The 26,521-nt window shown below is 38.1% G+C and overlaps 1 protein-coding gene across 1 annotated transcript; it reads right to left on the bottom strand.

The window, feature by feature from the left end:
- Positions 1-283: 283 nt before the first annotated feature.
- Positions 284-26,268, bottom strand: LOC109055315 (serine/threonine-protein kinase Nek1-like). Its single transcript, XM_042746287.1, is given in 38 exon segments — positions 284-1,434; positions 3,286-3,418; positions 4,241-4,374; positions 5,382-5,725; positions 5,809-5,948; positions 9,600-9,808; positions 10,024-10,100; positions 10,636-10,744; positions 10,853-11,071; positions 11,158-11,328; positions 12,077-12,115; positions 12,118-12,216; positions 12,884-13,124; positions 13,205-13,270; positions 13,358-13,537; positions 13,648-13,742; positions 14,277-14,355; positions 14,541-14,624; positions 15,218-15,304; positions 15,739-15,841; positions 15,944-16,069; positions 16,164-16,381; positions 16,472-16,552; positions 16,656-16,703; positions 17,137-17,196; positions 19,676-19,706; positions 19,748-19,793; positions 20,382-20,546; positions 20,708-20,780; positions 20,935-21,135; positions 21,594-21,648; positions 22,911-22,997; positions 23,081-23,148; positions 23,278-23,361; positions 23,755-23,852; positions 24,690-24,786; positions 24,897-25,036; positions 26,137-26,268. Coding segments are annotated over 37 exon segments (4,278 nt in total). The 5' UTR covers positions 25,014-25,036; positions 26,137-26,268; the 3' UTR covers positions 284-1,420.
- Positions 26,269-26,521: the final 253 nt, after the last annotated feature.

Raw genomic sequence — 26,521 nt, 5'->3', positions numbered from 1 at the left:
TTACACACACACACACCCACCATAGTCTGTGGTTGTCTGAGAATGTACGGGTGTTCTGCTATAAGGGGAAACCCCTACACGCTTCCAGCCAGTTCTTGTGACAGCTGCTAGGTTGTTGCTGACTGACAGCTCACTAGACCAGTCAGGTTACAGATAGGTGAAGAAATACCCCCCCACCCCCCATCTATGTAGCTGAAAATAGATATTGGCAACTGATTTTAGCTCAGCTGCTTCACAGTCAAAGCGGTGTTTTATAGCCAAGTAACCACACACAGGCACATTCTTTGAAAAAAAAAAAACGACGTTTATTTCTCAGTACAAAGATATACATATTCTGACATGCAAACAAACAGTAATGCTTGCAAATTATTAAACGACTTTCTGTACACTTTCAAGCCACATTTTGTCAGCAACTAAAACAAAGAGGTCATTTAATACAACCCACTGGAGGTGCAGCTGCATACAACATGCATAAAGCATGTGCACAGCATTTATAAATGCTCTTATAGTGACGGTTCACAAAGAATGAAAATTCTATCATCATTTACGCACACTCGTGCAGTTCCAAACCTGTATTATTTTTTCTTTACATGCAAGTGTAAGTCAATGGGGTCCAATGTTGTTGTGGCCCCCATCCATTTCATGTGACGAACAAAAAAACATGAGGGGGAGTAAATGATGACAGAATATTAATTTTGGGTGAACTGCCACATTAAAAACCCCGATAAGAACTTCATCTGCATAGAAATAATGCTTTAAGATTTACCATTAAGAAATCTTGAAAGCTAAGGCTAAGTAATTTTGAGCATGTTATGTAAACGATGTGTAAAAAGTAGAAAAAGAGGTTTAGAAAATTTGAGGAGTCTGGATTTTTTAGACAAGACGTTTAGACTGATCTGTTGTCTGAGGTAGACAGCTGATTAGAACCCACTGCCTGTTGTGTGCGAGCACCAGATATTGGGCAGATAATTGACCTCTGACCCCTGAAACCTCCCTGGCCAGTCTAAAGCCTTAAAAAGCAGTTTCCATGGCTTCAGCTGTTGTGAATACAGCACGAGCAGCATTTCACATACAGTCTGTCATCAGCTAGGAGGACACACATGTACATCTCTGTTGGAGACGACTTCTCACCTGCTAACACTCGGCTACGCTTTGGTTAAATATTATCATCCACAGCACATTTATATGCACAAAATTTACAAAGTAGTGCTTCAGTGACTTGGGATATGGAAGTAGAACTACAGTCAACCGTGGACTTTAAACTGCCCATGCTTGAGTGGACCATTTCCCGTTTTACCCCCTCTCTCTCAAACCCCCCTTCCCCGACATGCACCTCCTCAGCCTGTCAGAGTGCATCATGGGAACACTTCAGCCTGCCAGCAGATTGTCCAAGGCTGCCAACAGCATGGATGAATAACTTCTATTCATCATTATCTGAGAGAGAGCGAGAGAGAGGAGCAGAAGAGAAAGAAACAGAGGAACTGTTATAGAATAATAATTAACTCACTTACGAGACCGAGATCGGAAGAAAACTTCCAGGATATATTCCTGATGTCAGAGGTCACATTAAAGTCCATAATCAGGAGTTAGCTTTGTACACAGTGTAAATGGCAGAAATACCCTCACATCAATCAGAGGCTGCTACATATACAAGCAGACACATGTATGCACTTTAACCCAAATGATGTGACCTGACCCAAATACCCTGGAACTGCTCAGAGACTTACGCAGTATGTCTTGTGCCCAAAACATCTGCTACAAGAGAAGGTGCTGCTTGATCAAACAGCTAATCTATTTCACTCTTACTAAGTCTGTTTGGACTAGTGAATGAACTGTACACATTTGATGGAAAGTTCACCTAAAAATGAAAATTCTGTCATTAAGGTCCCTTGTTCTGTTGCTGTCTATTCAGGGTCAGAAAGCTCTCGGATTTCATCAAAAATATCTTAATTTGAGAAGATGAACAGAGGTCTTACGGCTTTGGAATGACATGAGGGTGAGGCCCTGTTTACACCAGTGCGTTTTCCTTTTAAAATGGCGTTTTAAAATGAAAACAATCCTCGTCTACACTGACATTTTTACTGCGTTTCAGTAATGATCTCCATCCACACTAAACACCCGAAAAAGCGTGTCACACGACCATTCATGCAGATACAACCATAGATATGTATAAGAAGATGCCCTATTATTTAGATGGCGGACTAGTCTACTTGCTTAGAGCAGTCAAATGGGATTCTACCTATAGACGGTTTTAACGGCAACAACAAACAAACGTTACTGCACATGCGAGCTTTTGTGGCCCTAACTTAACTTCCGGTAACGTCCTGATGTCACACTGGCCAAGGCCCCTCCCACCATAATTGATTGACACCAGCGTTTACCTTAGACCCGCCCTGAGTGAGCTGTCATCAGTTTGCTATTGTTTCACCACCGGAGCAAATGTAGACAAGAATGACTCCTAAGCGATTGAGGTGTTCTGTAGTTGGATGTAATAATGAAAAATAGCAGTCATCATTTACTCTCGACATCTGAGCTGCTGAAGACGCTGCAGATTACCTTTGTTTTTGAAGGGAATGTGCCCACGATCTACTTAAATGCCTCTATGTTTGCGGGAACCATTCGTGATCCAGCTTCACCTCCAGAATAATTGAGTATAAGGGTTTTTTTAATGAATTTTGCAAATCGCCTTTCCTAATTATGTGCTAGTTAGCAAGTTTCACAATGAATACGGCTAAAGTTTATGGTCTCTCAGGGAAAGACTTTAAAGGGAAATGTACCAAAATGGCTTGCTGTAAACAGAGCTGTTTTTGACAGGTTAAAAGGGTGGCTTTACACTAACATTGAGAAATTTTAGCCAAAGTATGTTATAGACTTTTCATTAAGACCTAAAGTATCATATCAACTTATGGAAAATGGGTAGCCGATGACCCCTTTAAGAAAAAAAGTCATTATCATTAATAACAATAAATTATACATATATTTACACATACACACACACATACTTACACATACAAACTATACATACACAATTACACACTCACACATATACAGAAACACACACACACATGCTATGTCTAAAAAACATGTGTGAGTGTGTTATCTGGGCATTCTCTAAAGTGCTTGATTCACACTGCACTGAATGACATAATTGCTCTCTTTTACACCCATTCATGTTATATTGCTCTATTTCTGCAAAGATCTGACTGAATGAACTGTATCAAGAACATTAGATGAAATGGTCCATGAATGGATCAGAGAGTGAGAATGTGTGTGTAAACACTTTACCTTCCTGATAAGCTCCATCTGCCATCACCAAATGGAGGATTTTAGGATACAAGTGTTGGTGCTTGGTTCCTAAAATGCTTTGCACCATGCTGGAGCCCATTGCAATGTTCTCATCTTCATCCTCATGAATGGCCTAAATAAACAAACAAAACTCATACAAATTACAATCTGGATATACTGGATGAAGTCAAGTAAACCAATTAAAAGTCCATGCCAGGTGCAACCACCTTCTAAAAGGGATAATTTACCAAAAGATGAAAGATTATTTCATTATTTTCTAATCTCATGCTGTTACAAACCTACATGACTGACTTCCTTCGATGTAACACGAAATAAAATTGGACAAAAAAAAAAAAAAAAAAAAAGATACTAAAAAAATAAAATAAAATGCTCTTAAAGTCAAAGGGTTTTGAAACTTTTTGTTCACCACCAACATTACCCAAAATAACTTGTGTGTTCCACAGTAGAATGTCAGGTTTGGAACAACATGAGGGTGAGTAAATAATAAAATTATTTTTATTTTTTGGTGACCAATCCTTTAAATTAGCTATTGTGAAGTCATTATCGCTACAGGGTTTCTTAACTGAAGGGTTTTTTTTTAAGCGGCAGCAAAAATTACAGCAAATCACAGCAGTTTACTGCACTTCCAGTGTGACAAACTATATAAAAAGCATCATAAGGCAGCACATTTAACATTCTTAAAGGTTAAGGATAACATCTGTGTCCAATTCCCAGAATGAACCCGACGACTAAAAACAAAACTTGGCTTTTAAAAATTTATGAGTGTCCTCATCTAAGAAGTACATAGCTGCATTGTTATTGGTGGTGTTTGACCACTAAAGACCTCTTAGTTGTGCAGTATTTCCGCAATGTATTCAACCGGGCACAAAACCACTGAATCTCACTGGAGACATGGTGAGAGTTGACATTTAATGCAAAACCGAGGAGCTCAGACCTTGATCTTGTTGTAGGCTTGAATGAAGTTCTCAAAGCCCATGGCCTGCTCGAGATGGAACCGCAGCTCCTCCAGACGACTGAAGATACTGTCCTGTTGCTCTAGGTCTTCCACATCCTCTTCCTCGCTGTCATCTGCATGCATACACATGCACAAAGATAAAGATATACTACAATCTATCAAAGTGCACACAGTGAGAGTGTATTGCTGTGGAATATTGCTAATACTATGCTGATCTATGTCAGTACTGAAAGTGTTATTTGCCAATGTTATTCCACACCGTAGTCATACAAAGCCAATAAATCATCAAATTCAACTAGCTAGAACAATATCTTTAGCTCAATAAACACAGTACTTGTTTTCATTTTTAGAGAACTTAGCAACAGTTGAACATGATGTTTGTTTGTTGCATTTAGGTTATAGTTCCATTGAGTTGTGCTAGTTGATGTAGTCAGTAATTGTTTAGTTGTGTTTGTGGACGGTGTCAACATACCAAGCAGGTTAACGGATGTGGTTAGATGTCATGCTGGGTTAGCAGATATGGCTAGCTGCTGAGCTGTGCTAACGGATGTGGTTAGATTTTCGGTTGTGCTAGTGGATTTGGTTAGCTTTTAAGCTGTGCTAACAGATGTGGTTAGATGTTGTGCTGTGCTAGCAGTTGTTATGGCAGATATGTTAAGCTTTGCGCTGTGTTAGCAGATGTGGTTATCTGTTGTGCTGTGCTAACAGAACAGAAGAGGTTAGCTGTTTCACTGTGGTTACAGTAAGATGTTGCACTACTGTATGTTAACTGTTATGGCTAGCTGTTGTGCTGTGCTAACAGAAGAGGTTAGCTGTTTCACTGTGGTTACAGTTAGCTGTTGCACTATGTTATTGGTTATGGTTAGCTGTTGTGCTGTGTTGACAGATACAGTAAGATGTTGCATTGTGTTCACGGATGTATTTGTGGATTTTAAGGTCAGCTGTTGTGTTATGCTGTGTCCACGGTCATGTTTGTGGCTCTTGTAAGCTATAATGCTGCATTTGTGGATGCAGATAGCAGTTGTTCGGTCCTGTTTTTGGGCATGCATTCAGCCTTTGTGCTCTGTTTGTGGATACGGTAAGTATGGTTAGTATTTGCAGCTGTTTATGGATGCATTACCAGACTGCCACTCCTCATTGAGGTGGCCTTCACTACTGTTCTGCTCTTCATCCTCCTCAACCTCCATTCCGTTAGTAACTGGCCCTCCTGGCTCTTCTCCACCATGGCTAACATCATCATCTTCCTCAGCCATTCCATTAAAACACTCCTCCTCTGGACTGCATTTGTCAACACCAGCACTAGCCAACCCATTAAGACCAGCTGCCTCTTCATCAGCTGGACTACTGTTGGATCCACCGCCATCGTCGTCCTCTGCGTCATCATCTTCATCATCACTGCGCTGCTCCTGGAGAAGCCTCTCCATAGATGCTCTGAGCTCCCTCAAATCATCATCCTCATACACACTGAGAGAGATACAGTCATAATTGAATGTGTGTGTGTGAGAGAGAGAGCAGGTACACATGCATGAGAGTTTTCTGTGTCTTACTCCTCAGGTTCAGACTGCTCATCCGCTTTATCCTCCAGATCTTCAATCTCCAGGTTGTTGTCAGGAGCGACTGCAACTTCAGGTTCTGCAGCATCACTGAATACTTTACTGAGGTCTGGTAAGGAGCACGTCCGCAGCATCTGATAGAACACACACAAGTGATATCAAACATTACAGATAAGAAATATTCATGTTCTTTTGAAGCAAACTCTATACTTGAATGCTCCAAATGCAAAACTCCCCTCTCAGTTTTCTCAGACTATTTATGAAAAATAAGCTGCAAAAATGTCTCAAACTGTAAGCATGGTTGTGTTGTCACAGCCATGAGCAAATAAATGACAGGACACATTTTAAAAAATCCATTTGTTATCTAGAGGTTCAGGAAGTTCAGAGAACATTGTGCTGTGGGGTAGCACCCGTGTCTCTGCATAGACAGAAGGATCCTAATGTTAGAAACAAGCATTTGAAGTTTATTTTTAACAACATCCCTGATTATTTCACTCTGACCTTCACAGTTTGTGCAGCACATTTCTTTGTGGATTGTTTTGTGAACCTGTCACAATGTAACGCAGACTGTGCAGAGGCTGTCATTAAAGGATGAGGCAGAGCCAACTATATTGCACCTTACAGCAAACTTAAATAAGCACTGTTTTTCAGTTCATCTCACAAGTAAAGAGAGTGTTTACATGGAAGTCTTCGAGGCACCGTTGTAAAAAGCATCCCATTTTATAGCTTTAGTGCAAAATGAAGTACATAATGATTGTTTTAAAAAGATTTCCAAACATATAGTCCCATCCCAAACTTACAACATTGCTTTAACCAATGCTTTTGGCCTGGTCAGGATGTTCAAACAGAGCAATGTTTTGATACTGCCACACAGCCAGTGTTAACACTTTTAAAAATAATGATTTAACTGAATTAGCATCAGATTCTTTCAAGTGAAACTTAGTGAGATGTGGTTCAATTCATGGGTTGTTGATTGAATGGAGGCAGATCTAATTGCATGCTTGCAGTTGATTGTAAGAAATAGAAGAGGTCATTATAGAACATAGACAGGGTGAATTTCCATTTCATGCTGACTTTAACACTAGTAATTCAATTTACATATTGTTGATTTTGCATATTAAGCTAGGATAGGAGAAAATATTTTAACATCAGAAAAAAAGTAACACTTTTATTATACATCTTTAGTTCTAAGGGTCTGGGAGAGGTGAGAATTGTCATAAAAAAGTAGCTTACAACTATTTTTGGTGCAAGAAACCTTGACATTTTTATTGGACTATAAAAGTATAGAAAATGGCTCTTTAATCAATATGAACTGAAAAAAAGAAAAAAAAAAAATGCACAAGCGCAATCTCTAAGCTGCAGTTCAAATTTATACAATCTGAATCGTGTGCAGGAATAAAATAACCTAGCTATTTAACACCCAGCAGGGACTTACAATTGTCTCTACAGAGCAGAGGAGGGCTTTAATATCGGCGCAGTCATCCATCTCCACCACAGCCATCGGTACAGAGATACACTGTGTTCTTGCACTTGCACAGTGGAGAGGAGTGCTAAACTACTGATTAAACAGACTGACAGCTTGCGCTGAGAAAGACGGCATTTAGTGTGTGTGTGATCTGACTGTCCAGTTGTCCAGAGGGTTGGGTGCAAGCAAGCCAAAAGGCCAAATGTGTGGGCGTATTTGCAAAAGTGTGGGCATGGGTGTGAATCTTAATGTGCTTTTGTGAGAGCAAAGAAAATTATTTGTGTGCGCGCGCCTGTAGGGTGGGCGAAAAAGTACACAGGCCAGCGCAAAATCCTTTGGTTTACTGGCACATCAAGGATGTGAAAGAATCTCATTAATAACGCTCCACTCAGGAGCTCAAACACACATACACACACATTCAGCAGTCCATCGAGCACAGCAATGGCCCGAGGCACACTCATACATATGCCTATCCTCATATGCACAAAGCATTATGTGTGCACAAACACAAATTTCAGTCTGTGGAAAACAAATCACCCCAAAACAAAAAAATTCTATAACATGTACAAATCTGAGCTCCTCTATCATTCTTTGCTTAGTGCTACACATTACCGAAGGCTGTCATCTGTTTCTCCTGCTATACTGCCATCTCTTTCTTCCTCATAGTGTTTCTCTTGCTTTTTTTTTTGTGATCTCTTCCTCTCTTGCCTTCTAGTGTAATTAGTGTGACAAATGGCAGCAGTGGGGTCTTATACGTATCTTTCGATTAAGACAAACACACACACCTGGATTTCTTCACAGTGTTGTTTTTGTAAACTAAAACTATAACAATCAAACTAAAGAAAAAAAAACTAAATTTACTAAAAAACAAAAAACTAATATAAAATATGAACATTAGATGAAAAACTTGAACAAATATTAGAAAAAAGAAAAAAAAAAAAAAAAACATTGAAGAAATACTGCTTTGTCAATTAACCGAAATAAGCTAGTTTGAGTTAAAATACTAAAACTGAAAAAAAAAATAAAAAAAATTAACGGAGGAAAAAACCCAAAAGCACATCAAATTACCAAAATTAAACAAATTATACTGAAGTTAAAAATATTAAAATAAAAGCAAATATTAATAAATATATATATGTATATAAATAATACTTCAGTAACACTAGTTCTTCTTATGGTAGAAGTATGCATTTTTAAAGATCATTTCAGGCCTTTGTAGTTTATCTTCTGGTATTGCTGATGTTACACCAAGCTGTGCGATTATATACCTAATTATTGTGATTTTTTTTTTTAAGGTAAAGTCAGTCAGTTCTTTACACCAGACATTCATAAACAACCACCACCCACCCACAATGCTCCATTCTCCAGACTAAGGTCTCCTAACTTTCTTGAACCATCCTACAGCTCTGCCTCCTCCTCTTTATGAGACAACATCAGCATAGATCTCGACCTGCCCAACAGACATCTCAGCTCGGATGAAAGAACACTAACTTTAACAAAACTCCTTGTTTTCCTAGCCAGGAACCTGGGAATACTATTTGAGATATTGTTCATGAAGTTAATTTGGTCTTCAAAGCCCATTTCTTAAAGCGGGCTTTGAAGATCAAGCAAATCCTACCCTTAATATTTGAGCATGCTACACCACTCCTCGTCCTGGCAGATCATTTCTAGACTGGACTGTAATGCTTTTAGCTGGCCTTCCTGTGTGTGCAAACAAAACTCTCCAAATGATCCAGAATGCAGCGGCACGTCTGGTCTTCAATGAACCCAAGAGAGCGGACATTATGCCCCTTTTTGTCTCACTCCACTGGCTGCCAGTTGCTGCCCTCATCAAGTTCAAGCACAGAGGCATGTGCACAGAAGAGTCACTGGATCTGCACCCTTGTAACTACACTCCCTTTTGTAAATGTACATTACCTTTGGAAATCTGTGCTTCTGTTAACTCTTTCACACAGTGTCTCATCTATATTTTTTGTAGTAGTTAAGGCTGGAATACCCTACGCAACAATAAGACTTTTTTAGATTTAAATGTGATGTTTGCCCCAATTTGAACCTAGTTGTAAATTTTGGGCAGTACATGTTTCTGTGTAGTGTTTGATTCTCAGATGTTTACTGTATGATCAGCAATTACAAAGTGTGTGTATGATACCTAGAGCTTTTCAGCTGTTCAGATTCTAAAAGTCATGTAGTCTATTCCTGGCTTTAGTGTTTGAAGATCTGGCCAGGGTTTAGTGTCATTGATTTACAGTATGAACTACCATGAGAGAGAAAGAAAACAAATATAGACTCACACGTGTTACAGTGAGGTTCCAGTACTCACCTTTGGGTTGTTTGTGTCAAAGAGGCCAGTAGAGAGGCCAATGAGAAGTGCGTTGCCATGCCTTTGGGATCGCAGTGGAGAGACAGAGCGTGAACGTGAGGTGACGGAGGAAGAGTCTTCCAGTGAGGACTGAGCAGACAGGATGGCCAACGCTACTGCTCGTTTGTGAGCTGGACTACTGCTTAGCTTCACAAACAAAGACTCATCTACTGAAAAAAGAAGAGGCCAACAAAAACTTCATTTGTTTTTTGTTTTTGACAGTGGAGATTCATTCAAACTGGCATTCTTTAAGCTTCTGAGGATTAACATTGTTAGAAAGTAAATGAATTTTAAAGGGGATACTGGAGCGTTTTGATATGGTGCATAATGAGACATGCTTGTGTGAGAGGGAGATAAGGTGTCTTAGTATTGCATTTGAGACTACCTGCAGGTTCAGGGTGTTTCTCTTCTCTTTGCATCATCTCTGTGCACTCTGCTTGTATTATTCTGCCATCTGCTGGCCTAAAATAAAAAAACTATGATTAAAGGGATAGTTCATTGAAAATATAGAAGTTATATCATTGTGTCCACTACTGTAAGATTTTAGGGTTTTTTTTGGAAGATATCAATATTTTAGCATTAATTAAATTGATAAAAAAAATACAGTAAAGACATTTATAATGTTACAAAAGATATCAAATAAATGCCCACCATAAAAAAAAAAAACAGAAAGCGGGAGAGAGAGTGGGATTATGGTGTCTACACGGTCAGATCGACCATTAGGCAAATAAATATTAAAGAAAAACTTATGTAATATGAGATTATTATACAACACATATCAAGAGCTCCCTTACTGGAGAATAAAAGATACATTCTTAGTTTTTATTAGTGCATGATTCTTCAAATATTTCTACTTCTAACATTACAGTAACACTGCATATTAAACCTTTCACAGGTTTGAAAGAAGTTTGAAAAAATCTGTATTAATATAACAGTATTAATATAGATATTAATGCCAAAAATGATGCTACCAGTTGTGAAAGAAAAAAATGCTTACGGAGACACTGGAGTGTCATTTGTCCATGCTTGCATCACATCTGCTGGGGGCGGTTTTGAGGTTTGCTGAGAGGCTTCATCTAGAACTACTGACTCCATATCATCCACCACTGGAAGGACAGAAAATGTTTGTTACAAACAGTAACAAGTGCAAAAGGTCTCACTACCGATGATCTGAATTTCTACACATTTCAGTCTTGAATAATAAGGTATCTCACCCTCTGTCTCACTTTCTCCAGATGGAGGAGTCTTTTGAATCTCTTCTGTTGTTTGTGGGATTAGTTCCTGACTTTTAACCTCTGCTGTGATTGGCACTGTCTCCTGACATGTCACTTCTTGTTTGGCAAGGCCAATGGCAGGCTGGCATGGCTGAGGAAGAGGCACTTGTTTGGTTTCACGAGTGACATTTAAAGACTGTTCAATAAGATTAAGGCTTTCTGGTGAAAAGAAACACACATAGACACTATTGTTAATAAGACTGAACACATCACACAGATGAAAAACACTCTGATCAAAGACTCACCAGTCAGTGTGTGGTCACAGGTGCTGGCGGGATCTAGTTTCTTGGTAAAGGGTTGGAGCTCTGCCTCTTCCAACACCTTCAGAACCTCTGAGTCTGGACTCTGCCCCCAAGCCTTCCTTAGCCCCTCCTCCTGCCAATCATCCATGCAAATGACTTCACCTGCTGTTTTTTCTGAAATAAGTTTTAAAAAAAATGTGTTACTGCATATAAATAAGCCACCCATTTCATTATATATAATGGAAACAAGTTAACAACATGATTTTGCTCTCCGAGCACAGAATACTAGAGATCTAGCAAATAACCTAATGCCTTGTTTGTTATTAATCCAGTTGCTATAGCGCGGCTGGAGTCCCAGTGCATGGAACACAACACACCATCCATGGTTACAAAACAAAACACTCTCTAATACATAATCTATTCACTCTGGAAGTAATAAGAAGGATGGGTATAATTAACTGACTACTTTTATTCTGCATCTAGCCGACTAGCAAAAACAAAGGTCAGATTATTCAAATGTGCACCTCAGCCTGCTGTAGCCATCAATTTCTCACTGTAGCTCACCTAAATGTTGCCTTCATAACTGAACGCACTTTGAATATGTGATGCTGATGTAATGAGAGCTGACGGTGTGTGCTTTTCACTGCTGCAATAATTTGATTCTTGTTGGCACAATCACTTCTCATTAGAGTCTTGCAAATGTGCTACAAGAAACCTGGTCACTTGTCAGTTTGGTATCTGTGAGTCTATGCAACATGCCGCAGAGCACATTTTCTTAGTAGGCTAAGATGACAACCTCCACCATTTGTTTTTCCACAAACGCTCTGTGTTTTATCAAACAAACTATCAATTTGATAAAAAAAATAATGAATCAGTTTCAAAAACTGCATAAACTCCAATATCTCAGGATGAGGATGTTTACCTGTTAGCTGACCTGCTGTTGTAAAGTTAGTTTCTTCCAGGTCTGCTGAGCCACAGACAGAAGAGGGCCACCATCAGTCTGCCACTTCTTCCTGTCTCCACCAAAGGGAGCATCTGTCTCTGGAGATACCACCTGAGACACTGAGATAGGAAAAGTGAGAGGAAACAAAGAGAATGTGTGTAGTGCTCATGTGACGTAAATATTTATAAGATATGAATTGTATCTTTTATTACTGACCTACAACAATTTAACGTCATAAATACAGTTTTATTAAATGTATTTAATTTTTATCATAAAATGTATTGAATATATTAAATGATATAATAAAGCCTTAATTAACAATGCAAGAAGTCTTAAATGTGAGGATAGAAAAACAAGAATTGTGATATGGCCTAATGTGATAATGAAAATTCAAAAAGCTATGGTTTAAATAATTAAATGTGATCGCTGCACAATTCAAAGTAAAAAAAAATACTACTCATCCTATATTTGTACATAAAACAATTTCAATACATTTACATAGTGAATAAAACACATCTTGATCATTTTACACTTGCAGTACATCCTAATTTGTTGATAAGCAAATTAGAAGCCTGTTTTATTAAGTCAAATGTGAATTTGTGCCACAGCCTGTTCAATTATGTAAAGGAATCAGAGACACATGATTTTTCTGGCATTTTTCTGTATATACATAAGGTGCATTTGTGAAGGTCTTAAAAAGTCTCAGGTTTGACTTTTGTGACTACATACATTTTTTTTATGGGATATCTAGTGTTTTTATAGCAATAATAATTGATGTGTTTATACCTGCCAGAGTTGCACAGGTCTCCTCCAGAGTTTGTTCGGCTACAGACAATATGGGTGGAGCTACAGCTTCCCATTTCCTCCTATCACCAGCTGCAGGAGGTCTTTCTTCTGTGATGGAAGGCTGGATCTGTTGAGGAGTTGGGGATGGTGCAATGCTGCAAGGTGTGGCATCTTTCACAGCATCTTCCTTAGTGGTCTGGACCTTCTGATTAAGTCTGTGAAGAATCTCCTTCTTGTCACTCTAAAAAAAAAACATCTCATTATAGTCCAAGTGACAAATTATTAAAAAAACTGCTCTCTCATATTAATGGTATTTCACACCTGTACACCTGATGTTTCTGCTTTGAGGGAGTCCTCTTTCATAGGAGAACTCTGTCCTGATGAAATCTACCAGAAAAGAAAATACATAAGCTTTGGATGGCCATTTAAGTAAATACTGCAAAGGTGATTTAATCAGTGTGATGGGTGACTAACCGCGCCCACATCCTTCAGAGCAGCAGTCATGGAGATGGCTGGAGTGGTGGGTCTAGAGGAGGGTGTGGCTTTGGAAGCATCTTCCTGAGGGGTGGAGTCAGATGGCTGAGTGGCAGGGGCTGCAGTAGGTGGAGCTCCACCCACAGCTCCAACAGCAGCCTTCACCCCTCGTGCAACAAGCTGGTTTGTCACAAAAGACAAGACAAAACAAAAGGCACAATAAAATACATAAGAGATGGATGAGGAGAAACGAGGAAAGAGGAGAAGTTTGTGAAAGAAAGATGACATACATGATCCTCCCATGCTTTCTTCTCTCTCTCATATGCTTCTCTTCTTTTCTTTTCCAGCTGTTCTTTAATTACAGCAGCACGAGCCTTTGACTGGGCTACATAAAAACACACATTATTGATAACTGTTGTTTGGTTGCTTTTGCATTCTGATACCAAGACATTTATACTTGCATACATTTAAGACCTTTTAAGAATCATCCAAAAATCCTGAAAAAAAAAATGCATCATGGTTTGCACAAAAATATTAAACAACACAACTGATTTCAACATTGATTATAATAAAAAAATGTTTCTTGAGAACCAAATCAGCAAATCAGAATGTTTTCTGAAGTATCATACTGAAGACTAAAGTAATGGCTGCTGAAAATTCAGATTTGCCATTATAGGAATTTGAAAAGATATTAAAACAAAAAACTGTTATTTAAAATTGCAGTAATATTTCACAATATTAATGTTTTTATTGTATTTTTGATCAAATGCAGCCTTGGTGAGCATAAGACACTTCTTTTAAAAACATTGTAAAAAAATACCTACCAAACCCAAAACATTTGAATGGTAGTGTATATAATTCAAATTTTCCAATTCAAATTATTATGCTGATAATTTATTTTGAAAAATAAAATGCAAAACCTTTAAAGCCTCGATCTTCTTCCTCCTCAGTACTGCCTCTTCACATGACTCCTGACTGTCTGAGCCATCACTGTCATACTGAGATAGATGGTCCAAATATAACAAATGAATAATTACATTTAAAAATCTATTTAATGATGTGTAAAAGCATTGAAGCTGAGCCGAATAAATAATAGTAAGCATTAAAATATGCATGATGCATCAATAAATCTACAGTTGAAAGAAATGTCAAATGGGCCTATACGTGGGTGCATATACTGTACCTTCTCTCCTCTGAGGCGAGCTTTGATCTGCTGGCGTTCATTAAAGTTCTGTAGTCGGATCTGTCGTAATCTCGCCAAGTACTCCTGAGAAAAACACAGTTCACATATCATCTCTCTTTGTTCTCTTCCCATCGTCTCCTTCTGACAAACATAAGAACAGGGGTAAAACACATTGTATATTGAACATGAAATATATTTGGGGAAATACATTGGAAAAGAAAAAGAGCATTAAACATTTACACTGTATTGTGGGAACCACAAACTTAAAGTTACAGCAGAGTCAAAGCCATTAAATGATGAGGACCATAAGCAGCAGTTAGTCTTCAGCTGGGATCCTGCAGGTACGCTGAATAATCTTCAAAAATAGAAACAAATGACGAGGGACCCAAAACAAGGGAGTGTTGAAGCAGAATAACATCCACACACACAAAAAAGATAATAAAAGCATTGGGGAATTTTGCCAGAATGTGGTATTGGATGAAATGAAATAATGAATTAGAACATTTTCAGTGCATTTCACAACCACATTCAACAAACATACACTGTGCAGGTACTGGACATCAGATGCAGAAACATCAGGTGGGCTTTTACAACTTAAAATAAGGAACCGAACAATGAAGAGTTTAAGTGACTTGATGGATTGAGGAGTGTTGTTTGGTCCCAGACAGGACTCCTACCTCCTCCTCTTTGTTGACTTGGGGTCTCCTGCATCGGGAGGAGTTTGTCCAGCTTGCAAAGATGGTGGCCAGGCTTTGCCGGGCCCCCTATTCACCCATTGGTAAATTCGATATTACAAAAGCCACATAATTAAATGTATCATCAATTCCATCACTGACTTCAACACCTTATTTCTATACATCAGTTAACTGAATGAAGACAGATCTGAACGTGAGCTTGTGGTTGATTGTAAGAAAGGGGCAGGGTTTAAGCGGAGTAAATAATTGGAGATGTCCAGCATACGTCACCAGAGAGAAGTCTATCATTTTACCAGAAAATCAAGTTATGGCATTTTAATAAACATTTGCATGGATTAATAGTTCACAATAAGATGAACATAGTGTGTTTTTTCATTCTATGTTGACCTTAAAACCTAGAGTGAAAATAATTTTCAGTGGAAATTTACTTTATGTCAGAAAAAGAGTGTACTGAAACCAGAGCATTCATTTAACCAGAAGAGGCCAAGGTAAAAAACCCGTACCAGCTGTCCTTCTGCACGGACTTTATTCAGCATGGCTTCTCTTTTCCGCTGTAGAAACTCTTCCACCTGCTTAGCCCTCTCTGCCACCAGCTGCCCTCGAAACCTAGAGACCGAGAGATAAAAAAGGTGATCTTAGCTCTGCTTGACAGACTGGCAGACTGAATATCTGACAAACATTACTGATGAAAACACATAGCCACCTGACCTATTAGCATAGTCGTTCTTTGAAATCTGCTCGTTTTGGAGACTTGCTTTACGTGGTTCTTTCCTGACAATATCCTTAACAGGGATGCAGGCATGGCCATTCAGCGACCCTGAGTCTATAGCAGTGCTTTAATGATAATAACATATGCACATTAAATCAAAAATTATATATAAAAAAAAAGGAATACAAAAACCATTGGCTCAGTTTCTTTCTCATTCACCTGCCATTGTCCCCTGAGGACTTGGCTCCTTCCCCAGCACCATCTTTAGGTGTAGGTTTGGATGGTTTTTCAGCTGCTGTGTGGACATGGTCATATGGAGCTCTACTTGGACCTAAAGCAGGAACAGGAGCAGGAGTAGGGGTGGGGCCAGGCACAGGGGATGGGCCTATTCCAGGGGAATGTGGTGCTCCAATGCCGCCACCACCACCTCCATAAAACTATGCAAAAATATGTACTGAATGAGAAACCTTGACAATATTAGCAGCCTTCATTGACTAATCTGTAAGAGACAAGGAAGACTATCGTACCTTTCGCTCAGGACTGCTGCCTCCACTGGAACTGAGCACATGTCTCCAACCCTGCTCGCGTGCCCGGTTTATCCGGTTCAGCTAAAATGAAAAGGTCCAAGTTAAAATTTTAAAATTTAAACAAATGAAACCAACATCAATTTATTGTAAATAACCATTTGCAGAAGGGCACTGATCAGTTTACCTTTTCCCTCTCAAATCTCTTCATCTGAGCAGCCTTCAGTAACAACATCTACAGAGAGAAACACAATTACTAAGGGTCAAAAAGCTTTTAATGTCTTTCTACCCAAGAGACGCATTACAAATAGCATCCATCCATCTAATGAAACTAGAACAGCCAACATCTGCTGAACTTGATGTGAACTCATTCAATCACCAACACTACAGGCACAAAACAAAAACATAACTTGACATAACTTACAATTTAGTATGTATGCAAGTATATATATTCTAAAAGAAGTCTCTTATGCTATTCTTATATGCTGATTTGTTGCTCAAGAAATATTTCTTACTATTATTAATATTAAAAACAACTGTGCTGCATTTTCTCAGGATAGGATTCTTTAATGAATAGAAAGTTCAAACGAACATAATGATTTGAAATAATAATCTGTATCACTGTAAAAGTAAAAACATGTCATGGCAAGATGCCATCCATAGCTCACCTGTTCTCTTTGCTTTCTTTCCCTCTCCATCATCTCCACCCGTTTCTTCCTCACTCCTTCCTGAAACAGAACATGACCATGATGCTTTTATACATTAAGCAAAGAGTATTTCCCATTACTTGTTTGCAATAGTGATGACACAAAAACTTGTTTGTACTCCATGTGGCAAAAAAAGGCAAGAACAGTCAAAAAATAACATCGTTGAACACGAACGGTTTAGCATCTTGTGGCTCAGAGGGTAGAGTAGTTCTACAGGGTTTCTGCAGGATTTTTAAGCTCAAATTTAAGACCTGTACAAATAAAATTAAAACCATATTAGCGGGGTAGGGCAATGTCTATAGTACCATATTAAACTGTAAAAAGCACAATTTACAGTTCAGAAACAAGTTTTCACAAAAACAAAAAGTTTTATAAAATGATAAACTTTACATTTTAGCCTTTAAACAAAAGTATTAATTACTATATTAATTTAAACTATTATTAACAATAAATTATTATATCAATTAAATAACAAATTAGGGGTGTGCGATATTGACAAAAATGATAATTTACAGGGTTTTCATCAATAATGATAATTAGACAATATTTTGCTGAATGATTGCTTTTCGTGATATACTCGATAATATCAAATCGCACATCGTTAAAACAACAATTATGATATTATCGCAGAACATACATATCGCACACCCCTATTCTGTTTAGATTTTTATAATGCACCGTCTTCTTATCGATCCACCAGTTCACATTTAAAGCTCTGTGTGTTTGCAGGGTAAAAACAAGGGTCGATTTTTGCATTTGTCTGAACTCTGAACAAAACATTCATTCATTCTGACAGCAGGTGGAGCGTTTGGTAGAAAATAACTGTTTTCCCGGTAACGGTAGAACACAAAGCAGCGCAGCAGTGGACTTTGAATGTGCCGTGCTCATATTTAGGCTATTTAATGAAATCATATCCTTTTGAAGTTTAATTGTCACATTCAGCCATTTCGCAATTCTAGTCTTTCCATCCCCAAATTTAAGACCTCTTGAAATCATAATTAAGACTTGCTTGTACAATTTAAGACTTTTTAAGACCCGCGGAAACCGTGTTCTAGACAAATGTGTGACCCTGGACCACAAAACCAGTCTTTAGTGTAAATTTTTCGAAACTGAGATTTATACATCATCTGAAAGCTGAATAAATAAGCTTTCCATTGATGTATGATTTATTTGGATCGGACATACAAAATACGACTATTTGAAAATCTGGGATCTGAGGGTGCAAAAAAAATCAAAATACTGAGAAAATCGCCCTTTGAAGTTGTCCAAATGAATTCTTAATGCATATTACTAATCAAAAATTAAGTTTTGATATATTTACGGTAGGAAATTTACAAAATATCTTCATGGAACATGATCTTTACTTAAAGGGATACTGGAAATTTTGTCATTAAATCACATGCGCTGTTTCTACGTGTATATAGCTTTGATTTAAAAAAAAAAAAAAACAGCGCATCCTTGTGGTGCGGATGATACAGAAGAGCATACGCAACATACAGTGATATGGAGAGACACAGAGGAGACTGTTGACAAAGGAATTGTTGAAAAAATTATTTTTGTTTTCTTTGCTTACAAAAAGTGTTCCCATCACTTCATATAATCCAGACTGTCTGATGGCAGATGGAGTATTCTGACGACAACTTTCATACCTTTTCTGGACCTTGACACTGTTATTTACTTGCCAGTCTATGGGACAGTCACAGGCATCCCGGTTTTCATTCAAAATATCTTAAATTGTGTTCTGAAGATGAACAGAGGTTTTTACGGGTTTGGAATGACATGGGGGTAAGTGATTAATGACAAAATTTTCATTTTGGGGTGGAGTATCCCTTTAATATCCTAATGATTTTTGGCATAAAAGAAAAATCAATAATTTCGACCCATACAATGTTTTTTTTTGGCTATTGCTAAAAATATACCCCAACGACTTAAGACTGGTTTTGTGGTCCAGGGTCACATTTAAAGAATGAACACTGGACTGGTGAAAGAGTTAATTAAGAAAGGGGTGAAAAAGGAAACAAAAATGTAGATGCCCACCATATGAATGACAGCAGTTGGACAGAAGCAGAAGGACAGCAACAAAAAAGTGAGGAAAGAAAAAAAAAAGTTTCACTAAAGAAAAAAAAAAAAAAAAACAGAGATACAGTCACTTTGCTTACAATTTTATCCAGAGTAACTACAAGTACATCTATCACAGTGATAGTGCTTCTGGACCAACCTGCGGATAAGTGTCCTGCTCGTAGGCACAATACAGATAAATGACTTATTTTTTGCAAAAAGATAATAATAATTCTGATAGCAGCTCAGATCTTTAACCATTAGAGCGGACCAATAAATGGGACATATTAGTGATATAAAGGGTTAACCTTTTTGTGGATTACAGGGAAACATTTTGGTGGAGGACGAAGTGTATATGCACAGGGGTAAGTGGATTAAAAAGGAGGATCAGGGTTGGGTGTTAGTAGAAGGGTCTGTAGATAGGGGGCACTCTCTTATGTACCTCATGCTTCCTCCTCTCCTCCTCCACAGGGGTAAGTGGATTAAAAAGGAGGATCAGGGTTGGGTCTGTGGACTCACTCTCCTCTGAGCTGCTGCAGGAGGGGGAGCCTGGACAGTCTCTGAAAGGGGGAGCCTGGACGGGGAGCCTGGACAACGGTCTCTCGCTCTCATTTATAGCACACAGCGGGACAACATCAACAAATGTCTGAATGTTACACAAATGCCCCTCCATACATACTGAGTGATCAAACAGATGTATGAAATCCAAAATTACAGGACTAAAACAGGCCTGTGGCTTTAACGTCTGTGGTGGAAGTCATTTTAGAAGGACCAATGAACCTTACTGGATCCTCTTCAGTTTGCCTGGTGTCCTTATTTCCCATGGTTCTAGACACCTGCTGTGTGTTTCAGCTCGGCCTTCAACACGATCATCCCAAACCTCCTCCTGCCCAAACTAACTCAGCTTTGTACACATCCAGCACCGTACAATCAGCACTGGAGCTTTGTGTTCCGCTCTTCTCCCTGTACTACACTAATGATTGCACCATCTAAGGACCCCCTGTCAAGCTCCCGGGACCTTTCTGATGGCATCCTTCCCCCACTTAACCATCATGAACAGCACTGTGACTGCAGTGGAGTCATTCAGGTTTCTTCGACTGTTAAACAGGGGTGGGCACTCCATACCCTCACACCAGCCCACCATGAACTGTTAGCTGCTGGTCTTTGTGATTTTCTGAGCTGGGGAGTCCGGGGGATGGGGCTGATTTGTATTTTTGTATTTTTTTTTTATTCTTTTACTCCATATTTAGCTGCTGGCTTTGTGATTTTCTGAGCTGGGGAGATGGGGATGGGGCCTGGGGCAGGGCGTTTGGTCCTCCAGGCACATCTCTACTCGACTACTGCTCATCCATCAGTGGATACCATGATTCGGAAGTAATTTTTCTCCTTTAATTTAGGATAATAGAATAATCCAGATATACAACAACATCACCTAAGGGTAACAAATTTATTAGTTATTAAAGAATGTGTTTACCTGGTGCTCCCTGGGCCACACTCATTTTAGGCTGATTAAGGTGAAGTGAGTGGCTGAATTCCTGAGCAATAATCTGCAACATACAAGGAAACATACTAAACAAACAAATTCTCCAACACATGTGGGATTGGGTCTGGAATTAGACCTGAGCATTATATAACATCGGGGTTATTTCTGAGTCACAATGCACAGACTGATTCATCATCACACTGCCATAAATGTCTCACCTGAGGGCTGAGAAACTTATGAATCCTGCGAGCAAGAAATGGCTTGTCTAAAATGGAGGAGACGGAGGGTCTCTCCCGGGGGTTGCGCTTGAACAGCTGGGCCAGGAGAGAGCGCAAATCTTGGGAGTAATGCACGGAAACAGGTGGGTACGAACCACGGATAATTTTTAACACCAGGTTCTTCATGTTTCCGGCCTCAAACTGAGTGAAAGACATCATATAACTGGTTGAAAATTACTCTTAAAATTATTACTTGAAATTTAAATGATAATACAACCTTCACTCAAGTCATGAATCACATAAACCTACAATATTATCAAAGAATGCAGAAAAACAAAAAGACTTTAAAATGAATCAACAGTGAATTTTCTCCTCAACAGGAAAGCGTCTCTCCACACAACTAATCATCTCAATTTTTAAAGCTGCTGCAGTTCCACTTGCCTCTCCACTTTAAAACATTAGTCTCCTCAGAACACTCATGGTGTAAATAATGAAAGAAGGGAAGTGAGAGAGGAAGAGGGAGAGAAAATGAGACCTACATACAGAGACAGGTTAAAAAGATATGAAAGAGATAGTCCTGTTTTATCGTTCACATCAAAAGATAAGCACAAAAACTCCCTTGCACGCAAAAGCTACTATTGAGAACATGAGGTACTTACTGCATGCTTAAGCGTGCACATTTCATACAGGACACATCCCAGGGCCCAGATATCACTAGGGTCAGACCAGACAGAACAACGCAGAAAGAAAGAGAGAGAAGACAAAAAAAACAAAGCAGACAGACAGGAAGAAAGTGGGACAAATGGGTAAATTTTGGGGTGGCACATGTGGATTACTCACACATGTGTACATGCAAACATAAATACACAAACAAACAGCATATCAAATCTAAAGTGATTTGAATATTAAACAAAATGGCTTTGCACAATATCTGAATCGTCTTCTTCTTTTTTTATTTTTTTGCAAAGGACTACACAAAATCTAATGTTTACAATCCAAACCAATGCACATCGATATGTGGTTTAAAATCCAATTAATGCATCACAGTCTGAATGTTCATATTACATTTCATCATTCAGGATGTGATGGAATTGAAAAGATCAGGATTAAAAACCAAATAAGATTTGTGTGCTGTGCAGTGTGAACAAAGTCATCTCAGTGCGCACTCTGATACTAAGAAATTTTAAAATTCATACTCTATCAAAAATCAAACATTTGGGATCAGTAAGATTTTATTTTTTTTAAGAAATCAATACTTGTATTCAGTAAGGATGCATTAAATTGATCAAAAATTACAGTAAATAAATACATTTATAATATTATAAAAAAAGTTCCATTATACATTATTTTTTTACTTTATATTTGTCAAAGAATTCTGAAAACAAAATTAACATGGCTTTACAAAAAAATATTAAGCAGCATAACGGTTTTCAATACTGATATTTCTTGAGGACAACATCAGTATATCAGAATGATTTCTGAAAGATCATGTGACACTGAAGAATGGAATAATGGCTGCTGAAATTACAGCTTTGCATCACATGAATAAATTAGATTTTAAAATATGTACAAATAGAAAGCACTTTTTAAACTTGTAATAAATATTTCACAATATTATTATTTTTAATATATTTTTGATCAGATATTTATAGATTTGGTAAGCTTAAAGGAATTCTTTGAAAAATAATTTTACTAATTAAAAAAAAAATCTTACAGATCTTAATCCTTTAAACAGTAATGTAATACAGCTGGTGTTCATCAATACTGGCTAAAAATATTCAGACTGATCAAGTTACAAATAGTCCAGGAACAAATGACTTGGGATCAATATGTAGCTGCTGGGATCACATAAACTCATATAAACTTACATCACCACTCTTTAATGATTCTGCAAACTGTACAAGAGCCACTGAGTGCTCTGTAGCTTCTGTACTGCCCATATACACCACTCTGGCTCAGAACAGGAAGTACTTTACCTCTTGTTGTTGTATGGTTTATTTTCACATATCTCTGGCGACAGGTAGTAAGGTGTGCCAATACATGTCCTCGCCAACTCCACGGTGCTGCACACACAACCACATTACATATGAAGGTTATTCTCACCACATTCCTTATGCTCTTTTGAAATCAAATTGAAATTACTTGCCTGTTCAAAACTCTAGCGATTCCAAAGTCACCCAGCTGAATGGTACCATCTTTGGTCAGAAAAATATTCTTGACAGAAAACAAAAGCAAAAATCATGTAAGAGGCATATGTAAACCAAGTCGAAGTATATTGTACATCATGCTGTAGTTCCACAGAAATGTTGGTTACAAGTGTGTAAAAGAGAGAGACAGTCGTACCTGTGATTTGATGTCCCTGTGTAGGATTTTGCGGTCATGTACATGTTTCAGAGCAAGGCAGATCTGCACAAGCCAGTCAAGAATTCCAGAAAACACCAGACAATGTTCAGTATTTCAGACAACAACACTGCAAGATTATTCTTGCAAAAAAAAAAAAAAAAAAAAGTATTTTGCTAACATTCAACAACTAAGAATATTTTATTTTGTTATGATAAAATATATATTTTTTTATTTAATGGTATATCTAAGTAGCATTTGACTGGTCCAACAATGCCACACCACTCTATATACTGTAGAATAAAATAGATTAGCAGCTGATGTGACTGGATTCTTCATTCCATATGAGTGCATATGACTTTAAATAGATAGTATTTACTTTGCTAGGAGTGAGAAAAAAAAAAAAAACTTTAAAGCTTTGATAATTTGCAGCCTGTTGTCAGGTGCAGAGTTAAACTGACTTTGTATGGTTCCTCTTACCTGTTCCTCAGGGAATAGAGTCCCTCTCTGATTATTGATCTTCTTAAACAGGTCTCCTCCCTCACAGTAGTCCATTACTATGTACAAACAACCACTCTCTGAAAAAAAAAGAGAGAAACATTATTGTACTTCAATGACAAAGTAACAGCAATGTTTCAGATCACAGCCTGGGTGGCTTCTTGAATTTAAACAATAAGATTTATTTTAAATCATGCAAAAAATTTGCATTTAATTGATGAAAAGTGACAGAAAACACATTTATAATGTTATAAGATTTTTTTTTTTTTTTTTTTTACAATAAATCAGCATATTAGAATGATTTCTTGAGGGTCCTGAAAGTGAAGACTGTGCCATGTGCCAAATCAGTTGTGCGGATCACTCCGCTGTGGCAACCCCTGATAAAGGGAATAAGCCGGAAGAGAGAGAGAGATGTAGTGTACATGTGATATAATCAAATTTAAACTCTTAGGTTTCACTGTATATTTAAAATGGGATTAAGCCGACATAATCCCCTCCACTGCTATTATCATTAAGATTCATAAACCACCCCAGTTTTAGGTCATTAGTTAGCCTGCCATCCGGATGCCAGAGATACTGCTGCTGCATGACTTCATGTAGAGAAACGATCATTAGCTCAAAGACATCCTCTCTATAATTTAATTCAAGAGCTTGGAGCTCCTCCAGATCATGCAGACTGCCCGATCTATCAACCAGACACAAGTCTTTAGAACAGAAATACAGTGGGTCTGGTCTGTGCCGGAACTAATGTTCTCAGATTAATCAAGATCGGTCAACTAAAGACCAAAGACCTCGTAGAGACCCGTTTGTCATGCCTGTCGACATAATGGCAGAGCTGGGCAACGAAGCATCATATTCCAATATCACTTAATACACATTTCAGAATATGGACATCTTAACTCATGAGTGGGCTTTACCTTCAAAGGATTCCTTGTACTGGACGATGTTTGGATGGCTCATGTTAGCCAGAACTGCCACCTCTTTACGTGATTCTTGCCTTTCTTTGTTCGACATCTGATGAACAAGTATACCACATCTCATCTTGTTAAAATAATTAGGATTTTAATAACTAAAATAATTATTAAATTCATTAAAAGATGTCTAATAGAAAGAAATGAACTCACCCTGGAGATGCCAATCTCCTTGATAACATATTGTCGGCCATCTGTCCTTGACTTGACCAGGATGGCTTTCCCAAAGGATCCCTCTCCAATTTTCTTCAGTCTCTCATATTTATCCATGTCTGTGCAAATGACTTCTCATGCTGAGGCAAAGGGGCAAAATACATTAAATTAGGATCACTGAACAATACTAGGATTTTTGTAAAGGTATAGCAAAAAAATAATATTATCTCTCTCTAGATATGTAGTCTAGATATAGGTATATAGATACTAAAATAGACGTACATTTATTTTAATTTTTTTTTTAAGTCAACCACATATATTGTCTGATTTCACTTTAGCAACCAAACGGCATATTCCTTTATAGGTGTGGCATTTTAAAATTCACATTCAGCTGTCATTTATTCACAATGCCAGCAGGAATTATTAATAAACCGACTCGAGCGGAGCACCTCCTGACATGTGAACGGTTTATATATTTCCTTACAGAATCCAGCTGCATGCTGGGAATCACTATAACTGCCACCTGGCCAAGATGAGGTTAACATAGACATGCATTTTTAGACAAACTAGTAGGACACTGAAATAAAAACAAACAAAGCCTAAAAGCAATAGAGCCTTGGACGAATACAAAATCTGAGCCAAACTAAAAGCAAAAGCCAGACAGTGTACAAGAGCTTATGAATTAAATATGACATGTCAGAAGGAATTACCCACCACTCTTTAAAAGAGGTAAGAGGGGGACAAAAGGAGAGAGATTAAAAGCAAGAATCAGAGATGGAGAGAGGGATCTTAAGAAAGCAATAAATTAGACTAACAATCTGATGAAAGCTAAGTTGTCCAATGATACTTTATCACGAAACTGACAATACATAGAAACTTACAAGCTCTACATTTAAATAACAGACCATGGTTTGACTTACACGGTCTAATATCTACAACATTAGCTAGTTCTTTACAAACAAGAGTTGTTACGCTGCTTTATGTTTACGGATAAAAGCATCATCACATGAACATTGCGTTGCAAAGTTTGAAAAGCATCAGCTGATGTCTAATTTAACGGGCCTTGAACGGGTCTGCCCTAACTAACGTTAATGATAATACGCTACTGAATGCACGCTAATGAAAACCGCGAAAAGAAATGACCAGTCTTATTGGCATCCCGCGAAATAACACTGACATGCACTTTAAAGCAGAATTCTGCGATATATTGGATTATTTTGCAAATAAAATCAGTTCTTACCTTCTATATTCAGAGTAATCAGCGAACATTGGCAGCATCAGGGAAGCTCACAAGAAGATTTTTCTGATGTGGGCGGTCTCATGTGGGAAGACTGCGCACGCTGACTGAGAGGAGCGATTTGATTGGTCCGTGCTCATGTCGAGTCTCATGTCATAGGGTGAAAAACATGTCAGTCAAAACCCATAGCCGTTAAGTTTGTCTGTCAATGTTTGGTGCAAATTCCCCCCTAGCAACCGTCACCGGTTGGTACACGATCATGGAGCCACTACAGAGGGTCCTTGGCCAGTATCCGCTTTCATGACTGAAGAGCTTTTGAAAATGAAAAGACGAAAGGATTAACGAATTCTGCCAGTGCATTTGTGAAATACAAAGCATTTTTTTTGTA

This window comes from Cyprinus carpio, chromosome B20, assembly GCF_018340385.1.
Source record: "Cyprinus carpio isolate SPL01 chromosome B20, ASM1834038v1, whole genome shotgun sequence".
NCBI lineage: Eukaryota > Metazoa > Chordata > Actinopteri > Cypriniformes > Cyprinidae > Cyprinus > Cyprinus carpio.
The sequence above is the reverse complement of the archived record's forward strand: the minus strand, read 5'-3'. Positions and strand labels throughout refer to the sequence as shown.